This window comes from Sphaeramia orbicularis, chromosome 11 (assembly GCF_902148855.1).
Source record: "Sphaeramia orbicularis chromosome 11, fSphaOr1.1, whole genome shotgun sequence".
Classification (NCBI taxonomy): Eukaryota; Metazoa; Chordata; class Actinopteri; order Kurtiformes; family Apogonidae; genus Sphaeramia; species Sphaeramia orbicularis.
The window spans coordinates 8,313,988-8,333,428 of record NC_043967.1 but is presented as its reverse complement, the minus strand read 5'-3'; the positions used below and the strand labels follow the sequence as shown (position 1 = coordinate 8,333,428).

Below are 19,441 nucleotides of genomic sequence, written 5' to 3'. Positions count from 1 at the left end.
TGAGCATCTCGTATGGCCGGCGCAGTCCCCAGACCTCAACATTACTGAGCATTTATGGTCAGTTTTAGAGATTCAAGTAAGACGTCGATTTCCACCGCCATCGTCTCTAAAAGAGTTGGAGGGTATTCTAACTGAAGAATGGCTTAAAATTCCTTTGGAAACAATTCACAAGTTGTATGAATCAATACCTTGGAGAATTGAGGCTGTAATTGCCGCAAAAGGCGGACCTACACCATATTAAATTATATTTTGTTGATTTTTTAAGGTGTTTCCATTATTTTGTCCAACCCCTGTACATGAAGGCTCCATTCAAATTTCAATACTGAGTTTATTACTCATCTTAAAGCAAAAACACACGAGTCCTTGAACTGATTTTGTGTTTTTTTATTATTCAGAATCAGACATGAGCTCGTGCAGATCCAACAACAGGATGTGAGTAAATGACAGTGATGGAGAACAGTCTTCAGTGATTTTAATTCCATCAGGCAGCAGCCATCCTGGTCAGACACAATGACTGTTTTCTTTACCTCCCTCTAAACCTGGTATGGCCCACATCAGCCCGAGTCTCTCCTGTAAAACCACAAAGTACCTCTGTCCAGTTAGTTTTTAAGCTCCCGTCATCCAGGCGTGGGAGGTTGATGGCATTAATTACAAACACTGGAATGGCGAAACTTGGCTACAACCAAAGTGGTACACATGAACAAACAATGTAGATTTTCAGTGAGCTCACACTGACTTTAAAGTGCAATTTTGATGTGGGTTTTGTTGGATTTGCAAAAGCAGAGGTCATAATTCACACAGACAAAGATGAAGGGGCTACATTATTAACTACAGTTAGTATCAAATTGAACACTACTGTTTCAAGGTACACATATTTCTTTTACCTCTACCAAGTTCTTGGATGCAATGTTGCATAGTCTGAATCATAAAATGTACTCTGATTTAATGCTGCTTTTGTGATCAAATACTACTAAGAAATTATTGGTAGATATTGGATTAAGTCTACCTTATAGTATATGTTCCAGTGTAATTACCCATAATGCTTTACTTATTGCTTACACAGTTCCAGCCAACACATTTGGTTCTATTAACCTCATATACAGTTTACTGACTTTGTGCTACTATGCTAAGCTCCATCCATGCTTTCAAATCCCCATTTGTGTCTAATTTGAAAAAAGGGCACAGAAACTATTGCAACATTTTGCATGTGCAAAAGAAATGTTACTACATATCAAGGATTTTTTTTTGTCAGAAATTTTCACACGCAGCCTCAGGCGAGTACACATAAAACACACTCATCACACAGTCTCTGCATGTTCAGCAGCATGTCAGCATGTGCTGTCTTTATAGGAAAATGCCCTCAGTCCAGCTAAGTTAGCTCAACTAAAAAAAAAATAATTAAAGACACAGTCAATGATGTTGCAACTGCAACTTAACAGGAAAACAAACAGGACAGATGTCTCAAGTAAAACATTTCCACATGCTAATCTCAACACAGTTTAGATTCTGTGACTTTTTGAATGCACTGTGAATCTGTTTGTAAGAAGTGCTTTTTCTTTTCATTAATGTCTTAGTTACTTTTTTAAGGTCTTGGAACAGTCAGGATTTAGGCAGGAAGGCAAACTGGAATGGACTGTGACTGAAATCAAAGGGTTAACAGCTTTTTTTCCTCACAGGCAGTTAATGGGTTATAGTGGTACAGACAGTGTATTAACATAGATACAAAAGGAAGACATAGTCGTTATTGGTCAGGGAAGCCTTTTCAACACGAGCTACACCAGTACACATACGATATTGTATAACCACAAGACACCTTTTAACTATTCACTTCTTTTTCTCTCTATTTTCACTGTTATACAAAAAGTCATACAAAAATACGCCAACATTACATTCAATGAAGGAATTCATCAAAAAAAAGTGCTCTTGCATAACTGATCACATCTGCTGCTCGTCCTGTCACACACTTTGCCGCTATCTCTCTTCAGGTAGTTTGTCTAGACAAAGATCACAAGGCTTCCAAGTAAGGGGGGGGGGGGGGGGGGGTTAACAGTTGGTGGCCAGACCGGTGCACGTTTCACTCAAAGAAAAGTGCAAATTTCATTGGGACAGAATGTTTAGGGCACGCAGGAGTTTACAGGGAGAGAGGGGGATGCTTGGAAGGTTCTTGAAGATACTACAATCCTGTTCTCAGAGAAGGACAGACCAGACAGTATGTCACCACAACCATGAGTGTGGTGTGTGGGGTGGGGCTGATACTGGCTCAGGGTCACCCTAATCTAATCTGTTGTAAAAATCAGGAATCCAAGCCCAAACCAGCCTTGAAAATGTCATTTTGTCTCATTTTGAACATGTGCCATCCAGATTTATGGACGTTGGTGTTAGAGGAACATGTGGAGGGTGTTTCTGTGGGGGTGTAAGGTGGTGGGGCGTTGATGGTGTATGGACCAGCAGCGAATGTGTCCCTCATGCCTCCATATACTGCGGAGGAGGCTCCTTGGGTGGGATGGCGATGGCCTCCTCGTATGGTGGCAGAAGGACCTGGAAATGAACAGAAGAGCAAACAGAGGTTCAGGACACATTCATACTTAGACTGTTTTGTTTTCAAATTCATAACGTCTGCTATGTTTTACACCTAGCATTGCACTACTAAAACTTTTGGATCCATGGCTGACCCTGTTTTAGTTTGTAAATTCTGGAGCGACAAAAACCTTTAGAAACGCACACAGACACCTGCATTCACTGTCTGAAGGGTCAGTACACAGTAAGTAATGATGTTCTAAAGCAGTGTGGGGTCATGGGAGTTTTCATAATGAATACTGATGAAAGTTAAGGTAAGGCATTGCATTGAAGTTGTATTGGTGCAAGTTTAGTGATGTACATAAAGTTATGTCATTTTGTTCTACAGGAACAAGTGAATATAATTAAGGATTTCTCTTTATTTGTTAATATTTATTTATTTGCAATATAATGCTAAAAGGCCTAGTTATGTTTAGATATTTCAATGCAAAAAATGTTACGTATTATAGCTTTAAATAGTGCCAATTTCTAGGAGGATTATATACACTTACACACTCAGATAAAATGTCATATAGAGAATATGGTGCACTACAGTACATGGGAGAGAATGATTTCAAACACAGCCTCACTGTACTTCCTCTACATTTCTGTGCTCTTTCTTTCCAATGTCCATGTAGGATGCATGACTAGCAGCAAGAATAGCATGTGCATTCTGTGTAAATGGTGTTATAAAACCAGTTCTGCTGTGCTGCTAATTCAGGGAGAGAGAGGGAGAATATGCTCCAAGGGGATAGAATTGTGAAACAGGCAGGGGGGCCTCGGAAATACATCACCACAAGGATTTGAAATGAAGCGGACAAGCAGACAATTATGTAACATGTCCAGAAGAAGAGAGGAGGACAGACAGAGATGTATGAAACGGGAGGGGGTGGGGTGGGGGGGGCAGACCACTGTGCATTTTAATGCATTTGTATAAAAGCAGAGCAGATAAGCAGCTGGGTACTTGATGTTCGAGGCAGTAGAAAGCCATTTAGACACACTGGCCGCTTTCGAATAGTAAAAATAGACCAAGCACTCTTTTCATTCAGCGCTGCAGAGTGAGGGAATGAATGCTGAGATGAAACCATCTGGTCACAAATCTAAAAATATGTGCACAATTTACCCTGTTATAAACCTTATGCCATTGATAGTGATATTTGTTGCACTCTCCTCTTTTGCCAGACGCTTCTAATTAGAATGCACACAGCTTGTGCTGTGGCCTTCACTGTGACCTAATTGCCTCTGTGGTTTGCCTTCAAGTGTCTCCTCTTTCTCTATTAATTACAGAATAAGAACTGGATTTCCTGTATATGTCAGTATTTTATAAAGCTATATAATTTCACAGATTTACAAAGCAAAATGATCGTTTCATCATTTCACAACAAATATCTAAAGAGCATGTTTTTCTACTTGTGTGAAAATGAATCTGCCAAAAAATATCTGATATGACTCTTTGTTTCTCTGCAGTGTGTAAATGTTGTTATTATGACCAGTCTACAAAGTAAAAACTTATTACTGATACTTTTTAACCAGCTGTCATCAATGGGCAAATGCACAATACCCATCAAATTCCAGCCCTGACAAGGTTATTCAAACCACACTAAGTCAGTTTAACTGAAGTGTACACGGGAAAGTGTGGACAACTACTTGTGAGCTGTTCATGTGTTTTTGTGTCATATTGCGTTATTTTGTATGTTACCTCGAAAATCAGTACCAAGATCAAAATAAAACAGGGATGTAAACATATCAGGAGTGAAGAAGATGAAAAAATATGCACCCTTTTAAAGCTTTAAATGTGGATTTACTATCAATTTTTGCATGTTAATGTAGAATTCGTGAATGTCAACTCTGACTGTGACAAAAGTCATGTCATTAATTTCACTGAAATTGAATTTGGTCTGAATTAAACAAAAATAATAATAATTCCAGCTAAAATAACTAAAGTTCCATTCAAATTAAGGCTGTTATAATTATGAAATTTCAGTAGATGATTAGTCACTTTAGTTAATTAGAAATAATTGCAATTAACAACAGAAATATCTTTTTTCTGTTTATTTTATGCCACTTAACAGTGGTTTAACTTTAATGATTGTGATATGATGATTATGTAATAATTACACCAGGGCTAATTCAAATTACATTTCAGATATTTCACATTTAAGCAGTTTTAAAATTTCAAAATATGTTATTCAATTGTTGATATCCTGGCTCCTGGCCAGTGTTGCCAAATGTACCACAATTTTAACAGTTTTACGTTCATTTTGCCTTGGGTGTCCATTTTTACTTATTCAGCTTTTTAGCCATACCATTTATATTTAGAACTTAACTTTTTGTGTTTCTGTTTATCAGGCATTTACAAAATAAATGTGCTGAGGAAAAAAGTTTGAAATAGGCTGAAAATGCCATTAGGCCGAGGTGACCATTATATCCTGGCATTTACTCAATATCTCTAATATGTCCATATGCTACACAATATGGCTTTACTATGATCCAAGTGGATTAGTTTCTGCATTGACGTTCTGTTTCATAAAATTAAGAAACGCCAGTGGTGTGAACCAGGGCCACGCCAACACAAGGACAAGACTGACAGATGGATGAAGTGCAACGTATTGAGACGACAGCGGGTGTGAGACAGATTAATGTCTTATGTATCAGTATGGAGGATTACAGCAGGGAGACAAATGGAAAAACTGTGACTACACTAAAGCTTCTCAGAAAGCCCATGAGTCAACACTGAGGGGGAGAAGAGAGATGGATAACACCTGAATCGGCACAGGGATGAGCTACAGCAACCTTCTGCACTGACAAACACCCACAAACGTACAATGACAAAGACCTCAATAAAAGAACATTCACTAGTATTTACACCTTCTAGCACTATATACTAAACAGTCCCTACAATATAAATTACCTTAGGTACTATTAAGTAATATTTGCAAGACATACCATCAATTGATGTGTAGGATTTTAAGCAGAGTATTTGTATATATTTTATCACCATCAAAACGTACATTGCATATGTACTTCCATTTTCAGATGCTATGTTTCCAATGTCACTAGTTCAGCAGTGGTTAAAATGCTACACATTATATTATATTCTATATATGTCTACATTGTGATGTCAGCCCTCATTTAGTGACTCTGAGAAATTTATAACAGAACCTCACTCATCACAACCTCACTCATCTTTTTAACAAAAATACTGCACTTCATTCAAGATCTGGTTATATGGCATTGATTTTTTAAAGTATGATTTGAGTGTGAAAATCAGCAATCTGTGCATTCATGTGTAATCTGTAAATACAAAACACCATCCACATGATCAAAAAATAAAACTTAAAACACTGTGACAAAAATATTCTACAAGCATAAAACAGATACAAAAACATCAAATCCAAAAATAAATAAATAAAAAAAAAATGTGTGAATACATTTATTTTCAGAAAATAAGTAAAAAATTTGTGAATATCTTCCTAACTTTTAAAGACAAGCATTTGTGAACCTATTTATAATTGGAGGATTAAAATGGCATTTCTAATTGTGATTTGTATTTTATGCAAACACAGACTTTTGAGACAAATTTCCATTAGTTTTAATGAAAGCCCAGTGCATCATGCGATCATTTTCAGAGAGCAAATGGCATCTGCTGATGCCATTTCTGTATTTCAAAGTAAGAGCACGGGATAAACTGTTTTTTAAATACTCAAGAGATAAGTACACTATATTGCCAAAAGTATTGGCTCATCCATCCAAATAATCAGAATCAGGTGTTCCAATCACTTCCATGGCCACAGGTGTATAAAATCAAGCACCTAGGCATGCAGACTGCTTTTACAAACATTTGTGAAAGAATGGGTCGCTCTCAGGAGCTCAGTGAATTCCAGCGTGGAACTGTGGTAGGATGCCACCTGTGCAACAAATCCAGTCATGAAATTTCCTCACTCCTAAATATTCCACAGTCAACTGTCAGCTGTATTATAAGAAAGTGGAAGTGTTTGGGAATGACAGCAACTCAGCCACGAAGTGGTAGGCCACGTAAACTGATAGAGCGGGGTCAGCGGATGCTGAGGCGCATAGTGCGAAGAGGTCGCCAACTTTCTGCAGAGTCAATTGCTACAGACCTCCAAACTTCATGTGGCCTTCAGATTAGCTCAAGAACAGTGCGCAGAGAGCTTCATGGAATGGGTTTCCATGGCCAAGCAGCTGTATCCAAGCCATACATCACCAAGTGCAATGCAAAGCGCCGGATGCAGTGGTGTAAAGCACGCCGCCACTGGACTCTACGTAGAGCAGTGGAGGCGCCTTCTCTGGAGTGACCAATCGCGCTTCTCCATCTGGCAATCTGATGGACGGGTCTGGGTTTGGTGGTTGCCAGGAGAACGATACTTGTCGGACTGCATTGTGCCAAATGTAAAGTTTGGTGGAGGGGGGATTATGGTGTGGGGTTGTTTTTCAGGAGCTGGGCTTGGCCCCTCAGTTCCAGTGAAAGGAACTGTGAATGCTTCAGCATACCAAGACATTTTGGACAATTCCATGCTCCCAACTTTGTGGGAACAGTTTGGAGCTGGCCCCTTCCTCTTCCAACATGACTGTGCACCAGTGCACAAAGCAAGGTCCATAAAGACATGGATGACAGAGTCTGGTGTGGATGAACTTGACTGGCCTGCACAGAGTCCTGACCTCAACCCCACAGAACATCTTTGGGATGAATTAGAGCGGAGACTGAGAGCCAGACCTTCTCGTCCAACATCAGTGTGTGACCTCACAAATGCGCTTCTGAAAGAATGGTCAAAAATTCCCATGAACACACTCCTAAACCTTGTGGACAGCCTTCCCAGAAGAATTGAAGCTGTTATAGCTGCAAAGAGTGGACCGACGTCATATTGAACTCCATAGACTAGGAATGGGATGTAACTGAAATTCATATGCGAGTCAAGGCAGGTGAGCAAATACTTTTGGCAATATAGTGTATCACATACTCACTATTGTATTATGTTAAAGTGACATAGTGGTTTATATTTACCGATTACATATAAGCTGACATCGCCACACCTCTCCACAGTTTGCTCTATGTCAGCACTAATGATATGTCTGGCATCATCCAGAAATCTGGAATAGGTTGTTTGGCTAGTGAGAATTTCTTCTGGGACAAAGATGTAGTTTGACCATCTCAATAGCATGAAGCTACTACAAACTTTGTCTAGTTAATGACCCATAGGAATCTATTGTGGTATGATTAACAGGTCTGGTTATGTAGCTATAGCTTCTATTCTCTCCTCTAAGTTTTATTTTTTTTTAATTGTCATTCCAAGTTGCCTTGTTTTATTGTGATAATCCCTGGTCATTTACATATTGACCTACTGAAACATAGTGGTTATTACCTTTGCTTCATTATTTATAACTATTGTGATATACAACATGCACTGGCAATGTTTAACTTGGGTTGTATCTGTAGGTCATACAGTCTGCATGTGTTATACCCAAGTTTATTATATTTCACAGGAGATAAACATATAATATTGATGAAACTGCATAGTTCGTAGGAGCCTAAGGTGGACAATATGATGTGTTGTGTGTGTTTTGGGGGAACATGTGCATGTGGAGAAAAAAGCTGTGGTTTTAAATTGACCAATTCCCTGCAAAGGAAATCAAGTCGTTGCACTGGGGCGAGTGGGACATTGAAACATATGAAGCAAACTGAAAGTCATGTGATGGTAGTACATTGTTTGAATCAGACTAGATCATACATTTATACACAGTTTGTCAACCTCTTTAAACAAATACTATTGAAAAAAATCTATTTCCATAGATTTGCTTACAGTAAAAGGAAAATTATTTCTGTTTTCCTGTATTACACCAATTACACTGAATTCAAAAGTTGGAGGTTGAAATAATGAGGTTCTTAAATATTTAACAGAAAATAAATGAAAGGCTGTTAATGTTTCAGACATGAATCCTAATACAATTCAATCTACATTCAAACATACAAACTAGAATATGAGCTAATGCCTACAATCCTTACCTTGTGCATTAAGTGGTATCAACTCATTCAACTGAAATAACATGTACAAATATAGTCTATACTTCAGTGTTCAATGTGTTAAACAGCAGTAGAATGTTTTGCATTATACTTCATGATCATGTGAGGATGGGGATGTCAGTATGTCCCCGGGGAGAGGAGCTGGCAGGTGGATTTGAGCACTCACTGTTGTGTCGTTAGTAGTGACATAGACCAGGACCTCTGTGGTTCCCCTGCCACTCACGTATCTGTAGCAGTTCCACACACAGCCAATCAGGTAGGCCTGTTCCCAGGAGACAAAAACAAAGGACACACGGTGACCTTAGCGATACTGCCACCACTTTTCATTATTACTGATGTTGCTGGCTATGAACTCATCCATTTATCAAGGTCAGGGATGCTGACAGCACAGATGCATCATATCACTGCTTCATAAAGGCCCTGACATATCTGTAAGCTTTCATACACATCTGCTCAGCAACAAGATTTGAATGAGAGGTAAAACTTAAAACAGCATTTTATTGGTGGATTTCCTCCTGAATCAGGTTGCTGTTCTGGTTCTTCAACATTACAGGCAATTTAGCCAAGGCAACTCATCCAGCGTCTATTTGCTTCAGGAGGCTAGCTTAAGGTTTGCTTGGCTTGGCCGGGGAACAGGAGGTTCATTGTGGATGTGTGTGAGTAGCCTGCTGAGTTGGTTCCTATGCCAGCAGTAACAGCAATAGAGCGAGCAGTGAGCCATTTGCCCTGCAAACCAATCGCAGGGCCATCTGCTGAGTTGACCTCCACAGTGCGATAGCAATCCTGACGAGGTCAACAAAACCACCACCTACCATCCTGCATGTGTGTACCTTAATACACCTAACAGCCTAGAATACTGATCAGAGGTCAGAGATGTAGAGTGATTTTCTCTGGGCCAGGTGTAAACAACAAAAAGCAATAGCAACTGTTGAAGTTGGTTATTTTTACCTGAATTCAGTGTTTTCCATTATGATAACATAGCTATGAACTTGGATGTTTATTTCCACAAGCTGAACCTTAATATAGTCATATAAAGTGTTTGAAAACAAAGTATTCATATGTCTTAAGATTAGATAAATGATTAATTAATTAGATAAGATTTTATAAATATGGAGTCACATTTCTGTTCTATTAGGTCATATTCGTAGCCTTTTGAATCTAGGGGGAGCAGTTTGTAGTTCCATCTGTGTTGCCATGGTAATGGTACGTACATCCTAGTAACCAAATGAATGTCAGTTAAAAGCTAAAAAACAAAACAAAAAAAAAACAAAAAAACACAACTGTCCAAGACCAGCATATGTTATGAATAATTTCATAAAAGAACAGATCAACGCAACAAACTTTGCCTCGCAAAGGCAGCACCATGCAGATCCAACAGTACAACTATTATTTCTCTACCACTAAAATTCATTGAATGAGCTGAAGAAGGGCAAAAATAAAGGTGGTATTAACACACAATGATTACAAATTTTGTCTAACCATTTGCTCTTGGTTTTATATAAGTGAAGCTTCTACTATTGGCTAATCAATTGGTTTGTTACATTCAAATGATTCTGACTAGAAATAAATGGCCCAGGGTTTAACAGGTTCAACCCAGCTTAAAGACTTTAGGACTATAGATTTTTTATATAAAGCACATAAAACAAATGAATCATTTTTAAACAATACAGTTCAAGCACATTATCATTACATTTTAAAGGAAAATACATTTGAAAAGGTTTGGAGTAATTTTAAATATGTTTTCCAATCAGAAGTTATGAGACCAGAAGGAACTGCATAAAACTGATGACATTTTGACATCTTTTCAGACGTAGCCTACGCATGTACCTTTAACTAAACAGCCTGTATTTGAGCTAATGGGTCAGTGATAAGAATATCTATGGCCACCGTTCATATATTTAGAATGCTGGCTACACAGCATTTCATAATAACTGTTTAGACAGAGTGATTTCAGTGTTTTTTTCATCCAGATGGATTGGCTGCAAACTTCAAAATGCCATGTGGTGCAACTGTGATTTATCTTAAAATCATTTTTGCGTAACAACAGTCATGTCCAGATGGTCGCACCACATGACACTTAGATACTTTATGTAACAGAAAAAATACAAATAGCTAATGGTTGTAAAAAAACAAAACAAAAAACTTTAATTGAATAAATATATGGTAACAGTTTGTTATCTTCTATTATTTAAACATTTTTATATAACTGAAAAAATGCAGTTGGGCTGAAAATGTAGTTGTCATGTCAATAACCACAATTTAGATTGTACAGGCCATGTCTTTATATGTTTTATTTCTTAACTGCTCTAACCATCCAGTTTATCTGCACCATCAATCTGTTGCCTTTCCCCTCTTTCAGCACTAACTCTTCCTGTCTGTCTGTGTCATTCATGCTGAGTGCAGTCGAGTGGTGGATGTCGCATTGAGCAGGTGTTGAGAGCTAGATGCATCCTTCATGTTTCCTGTCTGGCCTTGTTCTACAAGTCTGATTCAACTATGATCATAAACAGGAACACTGCCTTACATAAACACTAGTGGAATAGGCATCTCTCATGAAAAGTTCAGAAACTGACATTGGCCCACTTCAGAGATTACAAACTTTACCATTTACTGACTTACTAGAATGGGAATTACATGATCTATTTGTTTTATGGCTACATATGATTTGGGTCATTTTCTGGGAAATGTCTGGATGTTTTCTTACGGTAACAGTTGTGCTAACGTTAATTATGGTTTATATGTGCAACTGTTTATGTTGCAGTAGAAATACATCTGTAAAAAATCTGATATATGCTTATCTGTTTGCCTGATAAGCCCTAATTTTTTGGTAATTTCTTTGTCTAGTAGAAACAGTGTCTTCCTAAACACATTTCCGAGAGAAACAATAGAAAGAAAAGCAAACGAGTGTTCAGGGTCCAACCTGAACAGTCACCAAGTGGTCACATTTGGGTTTCAGGGATAAATAAATAAGGGTAATCATCCAGGGGGCAGGTAAATATTGTGGAATCCCCAAGTTAAGCTAATGTATGCCTTCACTTTCCACTACCATGTCTGTCTGTCTGTCTGTCTTGACAACATAAAGGACCTCTGATTTCTTTAAGGATAAGTTTGCATACTAACAATTAAGGCACTTTTTAGTCAAATATATGATGCCATTTAAGTTGGTAATTTTGACTGTACATTTTGGTAGATATTTGTGGCTGTTAAATTTTCAGTTTACCTCCCAGTGATAGATGAGCCAGAGGCTTCATTCTCTACTCTGTCTGTGTTGACATTACAAATAATGGCTGAACACAGCCCAAAGACTCTGGAAAGAGCAGCATCACTTCACAATTGTCTGGCTCGGTTCACTAGAGCACACATTCATATTCACTTGAAATTTGAAGCAAAAGACTTTTAATGTACTCTGTGTAATAAAGTTGTGTCTGTCTGAGACCTGACATTTCTAATTCTAGTGTGTGAGAGTCCAGAGACACATCTTCCAGTGACTGCTTCTCATCATAAAACCCCTGCTCTGGCTTTGAATATCTGCTGAGTACATTTCCAATCTGAACTCAGAGGAGAAACAACTTGATTTGATTGTACAGATGACTGCAACTTCATGTCCCATCTCGTCCCAGAGCCCCAGAGCAGAGCTGTGCCTGGAGAACCATCCATGCAATAAGGGGATATTAGCCTGACAGGAGTTGGTTTCCTGCTGTCCCTGACATGCTGCTCTCCAGTTCCATGATAATCTCATGAACAACTCTGATAATAGCAATGTTCACAGATTCATAACAAAGGCCATATGCTCCATATTGCTATGGCAGAAGCACAGTGTGAGACTTCACTGAGTTTCACATTGAGAAAGGATGAATGAATCCCTAAAAAGGCATGTGTTTGACTGCAGTAGTATAGGAAATTAAATGCATTTTAAGAGAAATTCTTAGGATATATGTTGATGGTTTAATAAGGAAGAAGTAATCTGTCATACCTTAAAGGAGAGGATGCAGCCAATGAAAAGGAGGACTGCAAAAACTAGGCACATGTTGTTGGTGGACATGATGTCCTCTTTGTAAGGGAATGTCCCCGGCTGAAAGGAAGGTGAGATGATGAAAGAAACAAGCATGAAAACAGAATTTGTGAAAGTAAAGAAGTCACATTTAACAGTGTTAGTTAACAGATATAAAAAAAATATTTTCATGTGTTTTGATCTTTCATTACATATAAATTGACTATATCAAGGCATTTGTGGACTGTGTAGGTTGGATTTTTACATTTGAACTTTGTATTTATTATTTTCCCCAATGTGTATGCCAAGTCAGTGCTCTACAGATTTTAAAATTTGTAACTGTGTTTTCAAAGTGTAACACAATGCTATAAGAAACAAGGTAGAAGAAGTAGAGCTTTCTGTTTTCCATAGAAATGGATGTGATTTTTTTTCCTGTGGATGAAACTGAACGGAAATACACCCCATGAGACTCCCATCTGGTTAAATAATGTTTCATGAACATTATTAATGGTTCTTACCAGCTGCTGGAGGTAGTCCTGCACCGTGTTGGGATAAACCACCACACTAATGGCTACTAGTGTGTTAAGGGCAAAGTCAAAGATTTGGTAGCAGAAGAATGGAATGATCCAAGCTGCATGTTGCTATAAAGTGGAGAGAGGAAATTAAAACAGATAATGGCACCAGATACAGGTCAATGATCCAGTTTAGATGAACCTTTCCTAATTTGCCATGTTTAACTTGGAACATATTGAGTTAGAGGTTTGTTTTCAATATACGCAAGTATATAGTGTTGATAAGAGCTATAAAAACCAATTCGGTAAACCATAAAACTGTACAAATAAATTAAGTTACAATATGAAACTTGGTGAAAAAAACACTACCTTGTAAGCACCATATGTTGCCATACCACATATAAGGATCATGAGCAGGGATATTGCTGTGGCTATGCAGATATCTGTAGAAAGAAAACAGAACAATGTCAGAACCCAAAAATCTCATTCAGGGCTGCGACTACTTTCACTGTCGATGCAACTGTCAACTATTTTCTCAAATAACCGATTAGGTGTTTGGTCAAGATGTCCTGTTTGCTCCATATCCCAAAGATATTCAGTTAACCACCACAGACAAGGAAGAACACCAGAAAATATTCACATTTAACAAACACAAGAGCATTTTTGCTTCCTCAGACTCATAATAAGGATAAGGATGTTCAAGGCATACTTACATCACATTTATTTTGAATTAACATTGTGTCCTAAATCAACAAAAACAAATAAAATAACAAAAACTAACAAAAAACCCAAAACAACAATGATCAAAATAAGCAGCACCTTAATCTTTAATAGATCAGTGTCTCCTATCTTATATTCATTTTACAATAAAATAACTTTTGACTCCCATTGTCAAGTGAAAATCTATAGCTCTCTTTCTGAGCCAGACTCAGACTCTGATGTTTAAGTAATCCTGTGGAACCATTATTACATATCTAGGTATCAATGAAGCAAACATGTAAACCGCTGACGTAATACAAATATACATGGATTTTTATCCAACAAAGCACCTTGAGTAACCTCATTAAGTATTTATAGCGATCAATTTGCCAGTACAAAACATGATCAGCAGGTAGGTAATCGTTATGTAAGAAGTGCTAAATTTGGCCAAATGTAGCACCTCTCATATTCTCATTACAGTTGTGAAGTGACAGATGAGACACTTGTCAGTGTGGCAGTCCTCACAGGGACATACTGCCATCCAGTTCTGACAGGATACTGCATGAGTCAAGAACTTCAACTTGACCACGGTCATTTTGGGCATTGTGGTTACGAAAATGTAAGGACACACTTGATAAAAAAAAAAATGCAGACTCACGAGGACTGAGTCATAGTGTCATCTATATGCCTCTAGGTTTGCCAATACACTCAGCAACACTCACTATTACAGCACTGATACAATGCTAAGACTCAGGAAATTATAGTATGTTTCCATCTTCTCAATCCCTTCCCAAACACACACATTCACACGTCCTATATAAACAATGTTTACGTGCACCCAGGCACAAATCAGACATAATCAGAGTGAATAGGAAACAGTGTGGGGTGGGGAGCAGTAAGTCAAGATGCCCGTTTTAATCCAACAGAGAATTAGAGCAGTCATTTTTAATCAGAGGAGCCAGTGACAGGGCATGTGGCTTTCCAGAGGCAACTGTGATGATGATGATGATGATGGCTGCCGGAGGGGGAAGCACTGAAAATACACATGCACTCTGATTTGTTCTGTGTAGCCTAGTCTACTCAGCTACTATGTCTGTGCTGAGAACAGCACTCTGCAAAAAAGAAGTGGTGAGCAGAAAGGACGTGTTTCAGCCGCCCTGTCACAAGGGTTAAGCATAATCTCTGAGTTTATGTACTGTGCAGCGACAAAGCTTTGTGGTTCATTTCTTTCTATGGCTGTTTTGATTTGGAGTGTGCCGAAATATTTTATTATGTGTGCAATATTTTATTACAGTGAAGCAAAGGGCCAAATAACAGTTCTTGTAAATGTCTGAATTTAAATGTAAGATAATTTGGATGTCAAGTTGTAATCCCTCTCTATCCTTCTCTATCTCTAACCCTTTTTCCCAAATCTGTAACTTTATATCTTTATCTGCAACTAGAGTAAATATAAATCTTTAAAAAAAAACAATATCTAGTCAATGTTTGGGCCCCTACTGTTCTAGATAGCTGGCAAAAGGTGGCCTTTTTCCATGGATCTTCTTTATGTTTTCTTATTTTTTTTTTGAATATGCTGGATTCGTTGATAAACACATATAGTACCCTCCTCTGTTTAAGTCTCCCACAGTTTGTGGAAGACTTAAGATTCCTACAGACTGCAAGACTTATAAATTCAGCGCAGGCCACATTCCTCAACATAGATCTAATCCCATGTTATGAGACAAGTAAAAATACGAGAATAAAGCATTTACAGTACATGTCATCTATCTCTGCTGCATTGAATAATAATGCAAAGACGACTATCACACTGTTACAGTACTCTTTGATTTTTTTTTTTTTATCTTTTTTTTTTAAATTTATTTTCATTGTGCATCTCCAAAAGTACAATACAAAAAAGAAAGAAATTCACATTTTATGATACAAGATTTTGTGACACACAAAATATGACCCCCCCCACCCCCACCCCTAAAAAAAGAGACCCCTAAACTAACCCAACCTGGATGTCAAAATGCAAAAACCATCAATAAAAACAAATACATGCATATAGATGAAAATGAATATAATTTACAGATGAAAACAGATAAGTGATCAGGATAGTCATAGACAATTATGTTGCACTCTTTCTTTAACCATAATGTAAACAGCATCCCACCTACTTAGGTTTTTCAACTGGCTGCATGCATCTGTGCCACTGACCTTTCCATCATAACTATATCTAGAAAATAACTGGTCCATTGTTGACGTGATAAAGTATGAGGCAGCTGCCATAGCAATGCCAGCATTTTCTTGGCTGCAGTGAGGGCAGCCCATAATATACACCTCTGCTGAAGAGAAAGTTCTAAGGTAGAGTCATCATTAAGCAGAAGTAAAGATGGTGATGATGGGATATTAATCTCCAGCAGACTACTCAAAGTGACAGAGATTTGCCTCCAAAAAGCATACACACCAGGGCTCTCCCAATACATGTGTATAAATGATCCTACCGTATTTAGTGTACAGAAGTCACACTTAGGAGATGTAATAATTTTCATAGCGTGACATTTCCTGGGAGTTAAAGAGTTACTTACTGTTTTGAGCAAAAGTGGACAATTTAGGATGCCTATTTTGCAGAGTGCTTCAGGTTAGTATTTTTTGCATTATAACTAAATTCATGTCTCGCATCAACCGAGATAGGTCACAGCACCAGTCCATGATGGTCCAACTACTTTTCTTACACCATCAGAATTTTGTCTTCTTTGGCTGCAAGACTGTTAAAGTGGCCATCTGTGAAAATGTCTCACAGTGTGCCACATGGAAGGACCACTGTTGTTTTATCCATGGTAAATAATATCATGAAGATTTGTCATGTTTCATCAGTCACAGTAAAATATTTCATTGGGTGCACCTAGTTTATGTGCAAAGACTTTAGGAGTTCTACCACAGAATAAAAGTACTGTATAAAAAAAAAAAAACAATAGTAAAAATGAAATAATAATTAATATTAAGTAATTTCACATAACTTTAGTTGATTTCTATTACCATATCTAAGCGCAAAACTTAGGAACAAGCTAGATAATAACTTTAAAAGCAGTTTGTTTTGATACTGTCCACATTGATTTTACTTTATTTTGTGTTGCCCAGTACGGCTTAATTGCTGCATAGAAACCTTATAACAGTAGTGAAAATCTCAACTGAACCAATTTGCCAAGTACCACACTGCTACATAGCCTAACATGTAACAATGAGGGAATGAGTTGTACTCACTTGCATCATCCATGACATCAATGTCCGTCCCCAGCTCAGAGCTGGTAAGGTGGTAACGATACTGGACTGGGTCATTGAGAGCTGACAACAAGATGAGTAAGACCACTGCATTGATGAGCTGTGAGGAAGTTAAAAAAAATTTGGATCAGATAGTAAAGTCAGCTATTAGGCAAGACATTATTGTTGTAAATTATTACATGTGTTTATATCAAGGACTACAAGTACTACTTCCTGGGAAAACATTGAAAAAGTTTCTGTAGATTAACTGAATGAGTAACTGCAACATGTACAATACTTTTTATAGATAAATAGTAACTCATAAGAAACAATTCCACAACATACTGGTTAAAGTACAAAACTAAATATAACAATAATACAGCATGTACTAGAGATCGACTGGTAGTGGATTTTTAAAGACCAGTATAATAATATCAACCCAGGAACCAGAATTAACTTTCTTTGACATTATTTGAAACTGAATAATTGCTGAATGGGACATCTAATTCCAAATTAACATAATGGATGAATGATTATTTTACGGGGTGCGGGCTAATTCAGATGTTAACTAATATATTTGTTTAGTTAGAGCTGAGCAATATGTCCAAGAAGTGGAATCTCTATTTCTGACAGTGTTACGAGCAATTCATGAGTTGAATTAGCTATTTGTCTATCTACCTAGACCTATATGCTATATACGTGCAATATCAATTAAAGATGAACAATGATATTAGTTTAGTATCGATATTTGTCAATATCTACCTTATTTTTATTTATTTTTTTTTTTTTTTACTGAAATCGGCTAAAAGAAATTATTCATCAAGTTGTTTTTATTACATTGTTATTTGCTACGTCTTTAAACCTTATTAAATGCCTTATAACCTATAAATAAACAAATAATTTGAGATGACTGGTAAATGGAGCTGATTTATTTCTTCTCAACCCGACTAAATGACTGGACTTGAACAACTTCTACTGTAGATATATAAAAGGTAAACACAGGTTCAACACTCACTATGATAAAGAGAACTGGCCGTAACTGTGTGCCAAATCAGTGTTTTCATCTTATGTGTATGCATGTTGTATCGTAGGGTTGTATTGTTTGTTGTCACTGGCCTTGACACGATGGTAGTTTATCAGTCGTGGTAAATTGGAGAGGGGGGCTAACACTTAGAAAGGTCAGGGATTTACCAGGCTTACTGAACTATGTTTAAAACTGTGGGTTATCCTGAGGATAAAAGCAGAAGCAAATCTATATTTACCTCGTGGTATGTAAGACAAATCAGAAGGTTCACAACCTTAGCTAGCTAGTTATCATTTGTACACTATAGTAAGTGGAGGTAAGCTTGGAACAAACAGAGAAAGGATTGGTTAATTTTGTCGATATATTTACTTACAGCGTTTTTATTTGACTAAAACAGCAAAAGCAACCTCCGGTGATGCGATGAAGTGATGTCGCTGAACTGACAAAGGTTTTAGTTCAATTTCAATTAGCTGTAAACATGGACACACAATGGCCAAATGAGAGTCGACTAACACTAGCAGGGAGCCATAGCTGTACAAACAACAGCACATTCCCAACAGTTTATGCATTTAGATCCATATTCTACCCGTATCGGTACATATCTGAAGCTGACATTCCATTAAATCTCACTTACCATATACCATATTCCCAGAATAATGGTGCCCGTTCGTACATGGCAGCAAAGGCAGCAGCTCGTCGAGTACCACCGGTCCCACGGCGAAATCATTATTTTATCCTGCTGATAGAAAATCCCACTTATTTCATGAATGCTGTCAGAGACAGGTCAGAACCGGGCTTCAGTGTCCTAAACAACACAAGAGTTTTTGTTTGGCGTCTTTGGCGCTAGGGCCGACGCATTCACGACGGCGTTTGTTAGAAACGATGTTCGTCTGTTTCCGCAAGTGCTGGATCTGGATCTGGACTCACAGTGCACACACAGCCCCTAATCTGGCTCATACACCAGTCACGTGACCAGGGGATTTGACCAAGATCCGGGAGATGGATGGATGGATGGATGGATGGATGGATGGATGGATGGAAAACCCTTGATAATTGCACAAAATAGTTGAGCTGAAATCTGGCATGATGCTTTTTCTCAGAACGACAGAGCTTTTACTAAAAGGGTGAGGCCAAAATGCAGAGAGGGTTTCCTCTATTGTTGTTCAACTGAATTTGAATCAGTTTTTTTTTAAGTGTTGGTAATAAAAATATGCTAGTACAACAAAAAGCTGTGCTGTGGTAAAAGTATGTAAAATGTAAAAACTGTTGTGGAAAAGGATAATTGAAGCAACAAGGCTGGTAATATGTAGGCTATATGAAATATGTCTGTTGTTTGACTACTTTTCATGATAATTGTGTTTCTCATTTGGGGATTAAAA

At 37.8% G+C, this 19,441-nt stretch overlaps 1 protein-coding gene across 2 annotated transcripts; it reads right to left on the bottom strand.

Annotated features, from left to right (window-relative positions):
• Positions 1–369: 369 nt before the first annotated feature.
• On the bottom strand, positions 370–18,991 carry laptm4b (lysosomal protein transmembrane 4 beta). Of its 2 annotated transcripts, XM_030148152.1 has the most exons (8): positions 18,697–18,991; positions 17,042–17,159; positions 13,469–13,542; positions 13,106–13,228; positions 12,570–12,668; positions 8,763–8,858; positions 8,579–8,609; positions 370–2,538 (listed from the first exon to the last, which is right to left on the bottom strand). In XM_030148152.1, the coding sequence occupies exons 1-8, from the start codon at positions 18,787–18,789 to the stop codon at positions 2,294–2,296; spliced, it is 879 nt and encodes a 292-aa protein (XP_030004012.1). In that variant the 5' UTR covers positions 18,790–18,991; the 3' UTR covers positions 370–2,293. The 2 variants fall into 2 exon arrangements, with proteins under 2 accessions (XP_030004012.1, XP_030004013.1); XM_030148153.1 differs by lacking the exon at positions 8,579–8,609 and having other exon boundaries at positions 2,336–2,538; positions 18,697–18,990.
• Positions 18,992–19,441: the final 450 nt, after the last annotated feature.

Bases quoted from the DNA above. Each gene is read 5' to 3' on its own strand.
- laptm4b (XM_030148152.1), bottom strand. From the start codon at position 18,789: ATGATTTCGCCGTGGGACCGGTGGTACTCGACGAGCTGCTGCCTTTGC. The intron at 13,543-17,041 runs GTGAGTACAACT...TTCTTTCTACAG, and splicing joins TGATGTCATGGATGATGCAA to ATATCTGCATAGCCACAGCA. The intron at 8,610-8,762 runs GTGAGTGCTCAA...ATGTTATTTCAG, and splicing joins TCACTACTAACGACACAACA to TTGAATGAGTTGATACCACT.